General features: G+C 47.2%; 1 protein-coding gene across 5 annotated transcripts in view; it reads right to left on the bottom strand.

The window, feature by feature from the left end:
• RNF157 (ring finger protein 157) overlaps positions 1-13,116 on the bottom strand; it is a 79,666-nt gene that overhangs the window by 13,992 nt on the left and 52,558 nt on the right. For 4 of the 5 annotated variants that reach the window (XR_002646837.3, XM_089901655.1, XM_022589525.3 and 1 more), the window contains exons 3-11: positions 12,280-12,368; positions 6,823-6,969; positions 6,257-6,374; positions 5,725-5,791; positions 5,376-5,419; positions 4,742-4,789; positions 2,748-2,819; positions 2,091-2,250; positions 1,843-1,955 (exon numbers count right to left, since the gene is read on the bottom strand). Coding sequence is in view for 4 of the 5 variants with exons in the window: in XM_089901655.1 (XP_089757781.1) it covers positions 1,843-1,955; positions 2,091-2,250; positions 2,748-2,819; positions 4,742-4,789; positions 5,376-5,419; positions 5,725-5,791; positions 6,257-6,374; positions 6,823-6,969; positions 12,280-12,368 (858 nt within the window). In the remaining variant the exon portion in view is untranslated. The remainder of the gene's footprint in view (positions 1-1,842; positions 1,956-2,090; positions 2,251-2,747; positions 2,820-4,741; positions 4,790-5,375; positions 5,420-5,724; positions 5,792-6,256; positions 6,375-6,822; positions 6,970-12,279; positions 12,369-13,116) is intronic. The other variant, XM_089901656.1, reaches the window with a different exon arrangement.

The raw sequence follows: 13,116 nt of genomic DNA, 5'->3' as shown, positions 1-13,116 counted from the left end.
AAAGTGGAAAGAAGGAAAAAAGTCATCAACCATCAAATCACCCAAAGTGATAACTTTTGTTAGCATTCTGGTGTTATTTTCTTCCAATGTTTTTTCCTCTGTACTGTTTACACAGTTGTGATCAATGTGTTAATGATCATTTTATACCCCGCTTACCTCACAGAACATAAATATTTTCCTTCACATGCATCCCTTTTCATAGATACCATACATTTCCTTACTCTTCCATTGGTGTTGGCTATTTAGCTGTGTCCATTTCCTACTGTAAACAACACTTTGATGAACATCTGTTCATCTATCGTGCATAAATCTCTTTTTCTCAGATCATTTTCTGGGTATTAAATTCTAAGACCTTAGATTACCAAGTACAAATGTTTTTAAGGCTCTTAATATATACCGCTGTTTTGTTTATTTTCAGTGATCTTTCTAGTTACACCCTTACAGGCAGTACAGACTACCTGTTTTAATTGCTTCTCGGCCAGCATGGGGTATCTTTAAAAAAGGAAGTTTTTAAAGGTGAAAGGTGAAAAATGGTCTCTCATCTTAATTTGCATGTTGTTGATTTTTAACGTGGTTGACTTTTTAAAAAATGACTGTTGACCAGCTATGTTTCCTCTTCTGAGAAATTTTTTATATATCCTTTGCCCATTTATCTACTATTTCATTCAAGTGAGTTATGGTAAAGATACTAGCCTTTCCTCTGATGCAAATGTTGTGAGTACATTTTTTTTCTTTAGATGATTTGCTGTTTGGTTTTAACTTTGGTCATCTTTTACACATCTAAAAAAAAAAATTTTTATGCGATAAAATCTACATGTTCGGGACTTCCCTGGCGGTCCAGTGGTTAAGACTCTGCACTTCCACTGCAGGGGGTGCGGGTTTGATTTCTGGTCGGGGAACTAAGATCCCACATGCCGCGCGGCGTGGCCAAAAAAAAAAAAAATCTACAGGTTCTTTTTTTGGTAGCATTCCATTGTTTTCAAGCTTAGAGAGCCCTCTCCCATCCATAGTCAACTAAAGAATCATCTATAATTTATTCTAGGTTTTTAATGTTTGGCTTGCTCTGTTTTTAGTGCAGTTAACTAGTTACTCCGCCTGGAATTTGTTATCTGGTAAGAACTGAAGTGCTAAACTCATTGTTCCTCCCTAAAGCACTACCTAATCATTCCAATACCATTTAGTGAATAATTGGTAATTAATCTCTTCCACTAGCGTGTTAACCTAAAGACAAGACCTTCTGATGGGAACATATGTATATGTACAACTGATTCACTTTGTTATAAAGCAGAAACTAACACACCATTGTAAAGCAATTATACCCCAATAAAGATGTTAAAAAAAAAAAAAAAGACCTTCTGGTCTATAACTACAAAGCGTGGAAGCTTGACACCATCACTTACACCACGAGACAGAGGTGAATTATTTCATCTACGTGGCTCCCAGTCCCTGAAGCCACGAAATAAGACAAAGAAAAACAGTTACCTTCTCGGAGGATTCAGATAAAAATGGTAAATTGTATCTAAATCCCAAACAATCATCCCCTTGTTTCTGCTTGGGGGCGTTCCAGAGCTGGACCCCATCCCCACCCCCATCCGCCCGGACACTGGAGTGAAACAGCAAGCTGACAGCTCTAGGGATGCTAAATGTTAACTGGACACTGAGTCCCCAAGGTGGAAAGGGGAGCTTTTAATGATCAGAACCTCATTTTCCACTGCACTATTGGCTGGTTTTTAACACAACATGATCTCGGCCAGCTTACTCAGTACTTCAGAATGCCAAGGTTTAATTACTTGCCACAAAGTCACGTGAAGAAGGACAAAAGGTGAAAAAAGCCCAACTTACTGAATGCTCTTCTGAGTCGGATGTCTGGGATGAGAGGATGGGGTTAAAGCTGGTTGGGGACAGAGGGCCCAGTTTCTTCCTCATGGCTCTGATCTGAAGCAGTGCCCGGAAGGCTGTGAAGAAGAAAACAGGCCATCAGGACACGGTGATGCAGGAGTCGGGACGGACAAGAGCCCGCACAGAAGCCACGACCCCTTCTCCCCCCCGAGGGCTGACCTCGGGGACCCAGCAGGGCCTCCGGGGCTTACGCAGTCGGCAGATGGGGCAGTTGTTGGCCTGGTAGCGCAGGGTGTCGGCGCAGGTGTTACACAGGCAGAGGTGACGACAGGGCAGAATCAAGGTGTCCCGCACGTCTGAGAGACACACCACACACTCGGCACTGTTGTCGCTCACTTCATCGTCAGCCACCTGGCCGGGGGACAGAAATTGAGCCAGTGTCACAAAGACCCTCACGCCACATACCTTCTTTCGAAGGCAGCCTGCCTGCAGAGCTGAGACAATGCACTTGGTGAACTACGTTGAACTTGGGAGTTTACCAAGTGCACTGGCACACACTCAGTTTCACTTCTTCTGGCAACTGTTTGTCTCAAGCTCGTCCTCGGAGGCTGAGATCTGGTCCTGTCTGAAAGTCGGAGCTGAAGGGGCCCAGGAGGCCACCCAGGGAAGTGGGGAGCAATGAACTGAGTGAGCAGAGCCCTGCCGAAGAACCGATCCGAACCAGCCTATATTCTCATTTCCAACGTTATATAAGTCTAAACATCTGAAACGAGGAAGAAGGAATACCCTTCTAGGACCAAGTGGATTCCAGAGCTTGGCATGCTAAGTTCCCAGATCCTGGCAGGATCAGAGAAGTTCTCACTCTGCCTCCTGGGAAGAGTACATTCAGAACTGCGGAGGGAACTTGCCTTACACTCTTGCGTGTTGTACTTGTTTTCAATTCCATAGATCTCCTGAAGGAGGTAGCTGACCCCATCCACCTGAAGAGCCAATGGAAAAGTTCAAGGGCAGAGGCTGGTTCTACCGAGAGACGAGTGGGAACTCACCCCCCACCCCCCAACCTCCTTCGGTAACCAAGGACTACTGATTCACAATGAAAAAAATCAAAGGCCTAGAAGAGTAAAGGAGGCTCTTATTTACTCATGTGTTCTCTCTGGGAGGGGAACGGAAATCAAATGCTTCATTCACCCGCCCTTATGCCCAATAGGGAACGTGCGCAAATACAACAGTAACACTCGTACTGCAGGTCGCTATAACGGACAGTCAAGGAAGGCGGAAACTAGGAAAAGGATGGAAGACCACGTGTCAGAAGCATTGGCTATGTAATAATAAAAGCTAAGTTTAGACATTACAAACGGGAAGCAATGTGAATGGGAAAGAAAGAGAAGAAATGGGCAAGGAAAAGAGGGGAAAATGCAGAAGCAAAGAGAGAGCAGGACCTTGAAGGAGGGGCCGATTGTGCCCCCTCCAGGGCCACGGAGCCACCCCATCTCCAACACGCAGCAAAATATGACCTCTGTTGGCCCTGCTCCTTAAAACCTCAACTTTGGGAACTGCCTGGCGGTCCAGTGGTTAGGACTCAGCGTCCTCACCGCCAGGGGGCCTGGGTTCAATCCCTGGTCGGGGAACTAAGATCCGGCAAGCCCCGAAGCACAGCCAAAACACGCCCCCAAAAAACCAAAAAACATTAGAACCTCAACTTCAATGCCCCGTTTGACTCCCACTAGCTTGGGCCACGTTGGTGCCAGAGCTGGCCCCTCCCTTGTTTCCTTACGCCTGCCTACCCCTCTCCCCTGCCCCCACCCTGTCCCAGTTATCCCCGCCCCTAAGGCCCAGCCTGTCACCGATGTCGCATCCCACTCTCCAGTCTGACAAAGGCTGTTGCTGATGCCAATCTAGCGACAGAAGAAGAGATAAACCATTTCCCTTGAGCTACCCTAGCCTTTCCATCCCATCCAGGAGTCCTGGGGAACCAGGCCTTCCCATGAGGCAACTCACTGAGGTCAGGCCTTTCCAGGCCGTACCCTGGGCTCAGGATCTGTTATCTCCTCTGCCTCTCTTAAAACTTGCTTTAACACAGTGATTATATTGGAAAGGACATTATCAACAAATTCATACTAAAGTATTACTGACTACTATTGACCTCATTAAGGGTGGAGAGCACTTAATACCTGAAAGAATGAATGATGTAGAATTTCAGATATCTGTCACCCATCTGCGGGGGTGGGGGTGGCGGCTTTCTTTGCATCTCAACCCGAGGTCTACCCTGCCCCCCACCCGACTGCTCCACACCCTTGTGTGATGACACACCTTCCCTTGGCAATGCCACTGACACCTCTCCCCTCCTTGTCTTCCGTGACCCTCCTCCTGCCTCTGCAAGAGTGGAAGGAAAGTGCTGGCACACAGCGGGGGTTAGGACTTCCAGCAACATATGCATAACTTGCCTGATCATTCTGGAAGGGGGCGGATGGGCAGCAAACTTGGAATGTGAGAAAAGGAATGTTGGGATAAATTAAGCCAAGAGCTCCAACTGGCCTTGAACTGGACCCCAATGCTTTTATCCTTTAGCTGGAAATGTCTCTCACCCTGGCATTTTAAATAAAAACATTCTCCCTAAACCTAAAGTCAGGAGATAAATCTTGTCCTTTCATTTTCTAAAGTCCCCTGCTCAGATAATGGCTACCTCACCACCAACAATTGGGGAACAACAGAGATATCAAAAATCAGTATTCCTTTCAGGCCACCCAAGTAGTTTCCAACACAGAAAAGCATTCCCTGTTTGCTTTTCTTCTTTGATTTAAAAAAAGGGGGGTGGTGGTGGAAGGGAAAGAAGAGTGCTTTAGCAAAAGAGTGGAGAGAGAGAAGGGGGTACACCAACAGTCCCTGGCCCTCGAATACTTACTACTTGTTTCTGTTTGAGGGGCTTGACACAGAAAGTCCCATCTGTGTGCTGGAGGGAAAACACACAGTTATGAAGGAGGGCAACGAGGATCAGCTGTTCTTTTGTTACTTCTCTCAATTACACACCTCCTGGAGGCCCCCCCAGCCCCCACCCCCCGCCCTGCCAGTGTGGAATGACAGACTCCTAATGCGGGAAGGGTCTTCAAGCACATAGTCTAGCCCTTCTTCTTTAAGAAGAGGAAATGATGGACTTCCCTGGTGGTCCAGTGGTTAAGAATCGGTCAGGGAACTAAGATCCCACATGCCGTGGGGCAACTAAGCCCGAGCGCCGCAACTACTGAGCCCATGCACTACAACTAGAGAGAAGCCCTGGCAGCACAACGAAGATCCTGAGTGCCATAAATAAGACCCGACGCAGCCAATAAATAAATATTAAAAAAAAAGAAGAGGAAACAAGGCCTAAGGAGCTGAAGGTCATGCAGCCAGTTGGTGGCGTAGCCCCCGGTGTGGTGCTTCCCCCAGCTCCCTGCGCAGCCTCCAAGCCCAGGCAGCCAGCGAACAGGGCTCCACGTGTCCTCACAGGAAAGACAGAGCAACATGTACCAAAGTGAGGCCCTGTAACATTACCCACTGACCTTTTCAAAAGTGCCCAGCAGGACGTGGCAATGGCCAAAATACTCTGAAACAAATAAAGGCACGTGGATGAAGAAGAAGAAAGCCCACAACACACCTCGATTCCACTCACCTTCCCCGGGTCCCACAGTCTGGCAACACGAACCCTCTGGCTGTCACGGGAAGGGGCAGGTTATGTCACCCAGTAGGACTCTCGTTGCCCGAGAAGCGTGGGAGCAAGAGTGCGTGGGGATGTGGGAACTGCCTGATACCCACGGGGGAGGCGTGCTGTTCTGAGGCCGCAGCCGCTGCCAGGCCTGCACGCTACACACGGGCACGTGTGCAGCCCAAGAAGACAGGAAGCACCCGTACCATCTCCTTCATCCACCACAGCATGGACCACTAACGGGTAAACCTCTCTGTCCAGGTCAAAGCCAAGCTGAAAGAAAAGGAAAAAGAAAAAACAAAAGGGACTTAACACACTTAAAGGGCACAGTAATCCATCAGAAAAGGGAGGTCTCGTCAGGAAGCCTGAACCTCATCTCTGCACCTCTTCCATCAACCTGGTTAACTACCTAAGTCCGTGGAATTGAAGGCCACCAGTCTCTTTGTAAAAAATCCCCTAGATGTAAAGGCTTCTAACCTGCAGGTCTTTCCTTTGGGCATGGCTTTCTCAAAATATCCTGGGTTAATGGGCTACTCTGGGATAGAAAAATTAGATGTATCCTTCCCAGGGCATGAAGACGTTACAAGGCTGAAGGGGAGCATGGCCTTCGAGTACCCGGGCCCATCCTTTGCTGCTGGCCAGGGTCCTGAGTAGCTCCCACGCCCTGTGGGTCTGTGGGCAGAACCTGCCCTGCACTTTCTCCCAGTGGCCGGGCCCCTCTGCCAGCCGGCAGCTCACCTCCTCTTCAGCCCACTCGGAGGGGTCCACAGTGTGGGAGGGCAGGCAGAACTGCTGGCACACTCCACGCTTGTAGTGCACCGTCTCTGACTGCAGGCTGTTGTCTTTGGGGATGTAGCTGTTGATCAAAGTGGGAAGCAAAGCAAAAGTTACTGACAGTTTCCTCTGTCTCATGCCTGTTCTCAGTTATCAACAGGTTCTCAGTATAGAGTGGAAGAGAAAAGAGAAGAAAAGATCTTCTTTATAATCTCTTTCCTTTGCCCTTGCTTGGTAATGCTATTAAAGTTATCTATTCAACCCACATATCCACAGAAAGGTAGCTTAATAGATTTTTAACAGCATCATGATGACCTGAAGGACTATGCTGCTATCTGTCACTGTACCAAGATGACACAGTTTGAAGGGGAAAGGTGAAAAAGTAAGGCTGTGTAGAAGAAAATCCAAATTCAGCAACCAGCTCTCACCTGGGTGTAGAAAAAGAATGTTTTCCTCCACAGGTGAGCACGTCAGGCACAGACCCTAACCTGTCTAGGAAGGACGTGGCTCCCCTGGTCTTTTGTTCTTACCTGGCAATCCCATTCTGGAACTCTTCGGTGGCCTGATAATAGATGGTGATGGCCACCCGAGCATCCGTGTCAAAGGTGAACTCCACGTTGTAGTGGACTTTCGCTCTGCTGGCCTCTTCTCCCGGGGTCTTCACTTCCTCGGCACATCTAGAAAACCACAAAGACTCAGCATTTGGGAGTAGCAAATTAATATATTCAAAGTAATCTTTTTTCTTTTCTTTTTTTTGTGGGATCTTAGTTCCCTGACCAGGGTTGGAACCATGCCCCCTGCAGTGGAAGTGCAGAGTCCTAACCACTGGACTGCCAGGGAATTCCCTTCTTTTTTTTTTTTTTTAATATTTATTTATTTGGTTGCACCAGGTCTTAGTTGCGGCTCGAGGGCTCCTTAGTTGTGGCATGCGTGTGGGATCTAGTTCCCTGACCAGGGATTGAACCCAGGCCCCCTGTATTGGGAGCAAGGAGTCTTATCCACTGCGCCATCAGGGATGTCCCTTGTTTTCTTTTTCTAATTGAACGTATTGTGGGCTTCCCTCTGTGATCATACACTTTCCAACCTCATTTTGAATGACGGCAGAGCGCTTTGTTACCACTATCAGGGGGCATTTAGGGGATTTCTGATATTTCACGGTGCCACAGTTAACATCCTTGTGCGTTTGCCAGGCTTTACAAAAAATAGTTTTTAATTTTAATCAAAGTTACTAATCACATAGTTTAAATAGTTTCCACAAGGCTTGTGACAAAAAACCAGCAGGTCTCTTTCTGTCCCTTTTCCTCTTCTTTAGAGAAAACCGCCTTTACCTCTGTAGCTGACCATTTTGGCATTTATCTGCATGTTAATTTTTCAGTTTTAGGCATTATCTATTGACCTCCTACTATGGAAATGAGACTTTCTCTTTCCTCACTCTGCTCCATATAGGGACACCCCTTCCACCATGTGATACACCATGATTTTGTTAGCTCAGGACATCTTCGTCTATACGACTGTGAGTCCATCAACATTATTCACAGCTCAGCCACAGAGTAATCTCTAATAATTTTTCCTTTCCTGCATAAGTTTTTCTTAGAGCTTGTGCTCATTTTGCTTTTTTTTCAGTTGCTTAGTCTTTTATGCACTAGTCACTAATTCAAATTCAAACTCTTTGGCTGTCTACATCTCGACGTTCAGACGTACCAGGTATTCTGTGCACCTTGTCTTCTTGAGCAGGACACTTATGGAGCCTTCTGACCTGCTCCATCTGGACCCTGATCCCTCCATACCTGCACATGGCTGCCACCCTGGAATCTCCCTGTCCCATCTCCCTGTGTGTCCCTTTTGCCTCTCTCCCGGAGAATCGCATGCTTCCTGCACCTCCTGGCTTCCTCTTTCTTGGGTTACGCTTTCCTTTTGCTGGAGCACAACTTCCAGTAGCTTCCTGAAAAAGGGTGTGTTGGAGGGATAAACTTTTCGAGAGATTTTATTATACAATCACACGTCATTGAAAGTCTGGCTGAGGGAATTCCCTGGTGGTCCAGTGGTTAGGACTCGGTGCTTTCACTGCTGAGGATACGGGTTCAATCCCTGGTTGGGGAACTAAGATCCTGCAAGCCACGAGGCCAAAAAAAAAAAAAAAGTCTGGCTGAGTAAAGAATTCTGGATTATAAATACTTTAAAAAAGTCATTTCAGAGCATCACTGCATTATCTTTTAGCTCCCAGGGTCGCTTTCATCCTCGATTGGGCTGAGCACTCGGTGGACCTTTGTAGAAACTCTTTAAATTATGTACATCATCGGTGATTCCTTCCTTCTATGTTCTCCATTCTCTCTTTCTAGAACCATTCGTTGGCTGTTGGACCTTCTATTCTTCGTATCTTTCCTCTTCTGTTTTCCATAGCTTTGCCTTTATGCTCCACTTCCTAGAGCATTTCAACTTTTCTTCCGATATTCTATTGGTTTTTTCATTTCTACGTTTTTAAGCTCCGAGAGCCTTGTTTGTTTGCTAAACGCTTTGTGTCACTGCGTCCGTGAAATAAGAAGGCAGTATCTTCTCTATGTCTCTGAGGCTACAAATCAAGGTTTCCTCTTCCTGCACAGTTTTTATTTCCACTTTTTCCCCCTGTTGGCTTGTTTTACAATTGTCTTTCATACGATAGGCGTTCCTTATACATCTGAGAATCTTTGGTTGTCTGCTCATACTAAGACATTTAAACCCCCTAATTGTGGTCCATGGGGACTTCCCTGGCGGTTAGGGACCGCTTGCACTACAGGGTGCAGGGGTTCGATCCCTGGTCAAGGAACTAAGATCCCTCATGGCACGCGGCCAAAAAAAACCCAAAAATCCTGATGGGAACTGAGTGCATGGTGGGGCTTGGGGATGCTAGGCTTCCCTGGGGACTCATCTGGGTCTGGTGAGGGATCTCCAGCACCAGTCTCTTTGGTCTTCCCACCTGGGGGCGTCTGATTGTCCAAAGAACAGTTTTCCTCTCTTCTAACAATGGCCTGGCTGCTGGCATTCTGGGCTTAGAGTTGGGGTTGGGGGGCAGGCTGGAGGGCTCAGCATCCAACGTTTCTGAATTCACTTAACCCCCTGATTTCAGTACTGAGTCCAGCCCTTAGCTGTGCCTCGGTCCCCCAAGTCCAGAGATTCTTTGTTTGAACTTTTCCAGTGAGCATCGTCTGCCAGCCTTTTGCCAGGGTGTGGGAGGGTAGTTCTGGCTGTGTAGTCTAAGGGAGGGGGGATCTGAATACCTCTCAAGCAGACTTTCCACTAACCTCCCTCCTTTTAGCACCCCCCACCCCCAAGATGTCCAGAGGTACCTGGAACTGCCAATTCCTGAGCCTTCTGGGGGAAACCACAGTACAAACTGGTGATTCTCAGCTTTTCCTTCTGTTTGCTCAGGATCCTGATTTCTCAGGTTTAGTAAGTTATTTAACATTCATCACCTGTTTCCAGTCTCTAAAATTTTTTTAAATTAATTAATTAATTTATTTATTTTTGGCTGCGTTGGGTCTTCGTTGCTGTGTGTGGGCTCTCTAGTTGCGGCGGGCGGGGGCTACTCTCTGTCGCGGTGCGTGGGCTTCTCATTGCGGTGGCTTCTCTTGTTGCGGAGCACGGGCTCTAGGCGCGCGGACTTCAGTAGCTGTGGCTCGAAGGCTCTAGAGCGCAGGCTCAGTAGTTGTGGCACACGGGCTTAGCTATTCCGCGGCATGTGGGATCCTCCCAGACCAGGGCTCGAATCTGTGTCTCCTGCATTGGCAGGCAGATTCTTAACCATTGCGCCACCAGGGAAGCCCCAGCCTCTAAAATTTTGTTGCCGTTGCTCCTTTCCCACTCTCCCAATTTTTGTGGATTTGTGCTGTTTAAAAATACTCATTATTGTTTAGTGGGGTTTGGAGAGGAAGCAAAGGTACATGTTCAATCCTCCACCTTTACCTGGAAATCTGAGAATCAGAATTTACTTTAGTCCCATCTCGGAAAAAACAAAATCAAAACTCACCCTTCATCTTAACATTTATTGATCACCAGGTGCTTTCCCTTTCATTATCCCCTTTAATTTTGACAACAGCCATGAAAGGTAAGGTTGGTTCACTATTTTACAGGTGAGAACCAGAAGCTCAGAGCAGTTGCCTCATTTTATTCTAGAGCTGCAGCCAGGCTGCCACGTTCGAGGCCAGGACCTCAAGGGGGCTCAGACCCCTGAATCCATCTCCATCAAATACGCGAGCAGACCGTATGTGATGAGAGAAACAAGTAGCCGGAGCAGCTGACAGCTGGCAGGCTCCCGAGGCCTCAGTAGCCTCCATCTATCCTGCTGCGGCAGGAACTCCCCAGTGGAGGGGGGACGGCCGGCTGCGGACTCTTCTGCAGCAAAAGAGTTTCCCCTTGGCTGCGCCGTCCCCAGGGTTGACCCCGGGGGTGCGAGCGGCTGGGGAGGCAGTTGAAAACCTCAGGGACAAATAAAATATTAAAAAACTGAGACAGAAAACAGATTAGTGGCTGCTTAGGCCGGGAAGAGGGGTTTCGGGGGGAAATGGGGGATGATGAATAATGAGTATCGGGTTTCTTTTCGGGGTGATGAAAATGTTCTAAAATTAGATAGTAGTGATGGTTGCACAATTCTGTGAATAACTAAAAATCACTGAATCGGGGGACTTCCCTGGTGGCGCAGCGTATAAGACTCCGCGATCCCAACGCAGGGCACCCGGGTTTGATCCCCGCTCAGGGAACTAGATTCCACATGCATGCCGCAACTAAGAGTTCACATGCCGCAATTAAGAGTTTGCATGCCACAACTAAGGAGCCTGCCTGCCGCAACTAAGACCCGGTGCAACCAAATAAAAAAATAAATACTTAAAAAAAAAAATCACTGAATTGTACACTTTAAATGAATGAGCTGTATGGTATATGAACTATATCTCAATGAAGTGGTTATATTTTATTCCTAAAAATTTATTTTTTGACGTGGGCCATTTTTAAAGTCTTTATTGAATTTGTTACCATATTGCTCCTGTTTTATATTTTGGTTTTTTGGCCTCGAGGCATGTGGGATCTTAGCTCCCTGAGCAGGGATCGAACCCACACCCCCTGCATTGGAAGTCTTAACCACTGGACCACCAGTGAAGTCCCCGAAGTGCTTATATTTTAAAAAGATGATCAGAGAGAAATAAATTCCCTGACCTATACAAGCATAAAATGCTCTCCGAGTCATCTTCCTTTGTCAACTGAGAAGAATGTGGGACCTCTGGTTTGCCCTAACCAAACTGTCTCCCCAGGGAACCAGTGAGTCTTAGTAGACAGACTTGCTATCTGGAGAGCAGCATCTGTTTAAAAATCACATTATCTCTGGGACTTCCCTGGTGGTCCAGGGTTAGAACTCCGTGCTTCCATTGCAGGGGGCCCGGGTTCAATCTCCAGTCAGGGAACTAAGATCCTACAAGCCTTGCCATGCTGCCAAAAAAAAAAAAAAGGAAAGAAAAGAAAATTGTGTTATCTCAGGGACAGCACAAAGAAGACAGATGATGGTGACAATTAGCACTGACAGTGGCGATTAAACAACAAACCCAGTGCAGCAGAGGAAGGGCACATGAGATTAAGAATAAATTAAAAAGGAAATATAGGCAATAAAATAAGGATTTCCTGCACCAAGTTCAAACATCCCATCTTCACACAGGCTTGTCGAGGTATCTGCAGAATTCACTTTCTCCTCCAACTGTTCTTTTTCTGGAAGGTTCACCAAATCGGGGTAATCATGACAGCTTCCAGGAGAGTGAAAGTTCTTCCCAAACACCGACTATCAGAGAAAGTTCTGAACAATCTAGGTGCGGAGACCCCTCATGCAAGCAGCCCACGGCCCGGAGGCCTAGAGGCCGGGCTCTGGGTCTGGCAGAAACCGCTCTGTGGGTCCCCTGGGGAGTCGGCTGCCCCTTCACGAAGAAGGGCCCCTGGAACCTGGCCCCCGCCGGCTGGGAACTTGAACTTACTTGACGAGTCTTAGTGTATCCTTTCGGATGTTGATCAGGCTTCTCAGAGTCTTCACTGGTTCTTGGGGAGGAGGGGCAGCGTAAGGAAACTGTGTCGGAAACAAAGTGGGAGAAGACTGTGTTTAGAAAGACGGATAACCATAGTAAGGGGACGTGCTCGAGGTCACAGCTACTGGGAGAGCTGGGATCCGACTTGGTGTCCAAAGCGCTACATTTATCTGCTTTTCCCATTAGATGAAGCTTATGTGAGTCAGCATTCAAAATGCGGACACCTAATAAAAACTCCCACTGAAGTTCCAAATACCAAGGGACACACGGTGGCCGAGTTAATCACAAAAGGCTTTTCCACCTGACCTTACACAACGGGGAGCCGGACCTGCAAGGATTTTCCTTCAGTGAAGCCACATGGTGTCTGAGGAATTTACGAACTGCAAACACAAGAGAACCCCATCACGTGTACAGAGTGGAGGCCTGCAAACAGTGAAGAACAAATTTCCTCCGCAGCTGATCATATAAAGCAGAGTTTTTTTAAAACAACGTGAGCCAAAGAGCTCTTCTGGGGTCATCAAAGGTTTGTGGTTGCCCATCATTTACCTCACGCTTTCACTCTCTTTCCCTGTTTAAACACGTGGGTTTGGAGTTGTGAGTTGATGACAATGAGGAGATAAGAAAGGGGACACAGTAAAACATTCCATTGGGAACTGCTTTGAGAAGATTAAGAGTGATTTAAAATGTTCCCGCTATTCTTATAACATCATTTGGGCAGTAAACATTTTTTACATATGATTCCCAGAAGACCTACTAGTGTCTGGAGCTTTGCAAAACCGTGGTCCTCTT

The sequence above is a fragment of the Delphinapterus leucas genome, chromosome 19 (assembly GCF_059928025.1).
Source record: "Delphinapterus leucas isolate spDelLeu-1000000601 "Yukka" chromosome 19, BTC_Dleu_Yukka2, whole genome shotgun sequence".
Classification (NCBI taxonomy): Eukaryota; Metazoa; Chordata; class Mammalia; order Artiodactyla; family Monodontidae; genus Delphinapterus; species Delphinapterus leucas.
The sequence above is the reverse complement of the archived record's forward strand: the minus strand, read 5'-3'. Positions and strand labels throughout refer to the sequence as shown.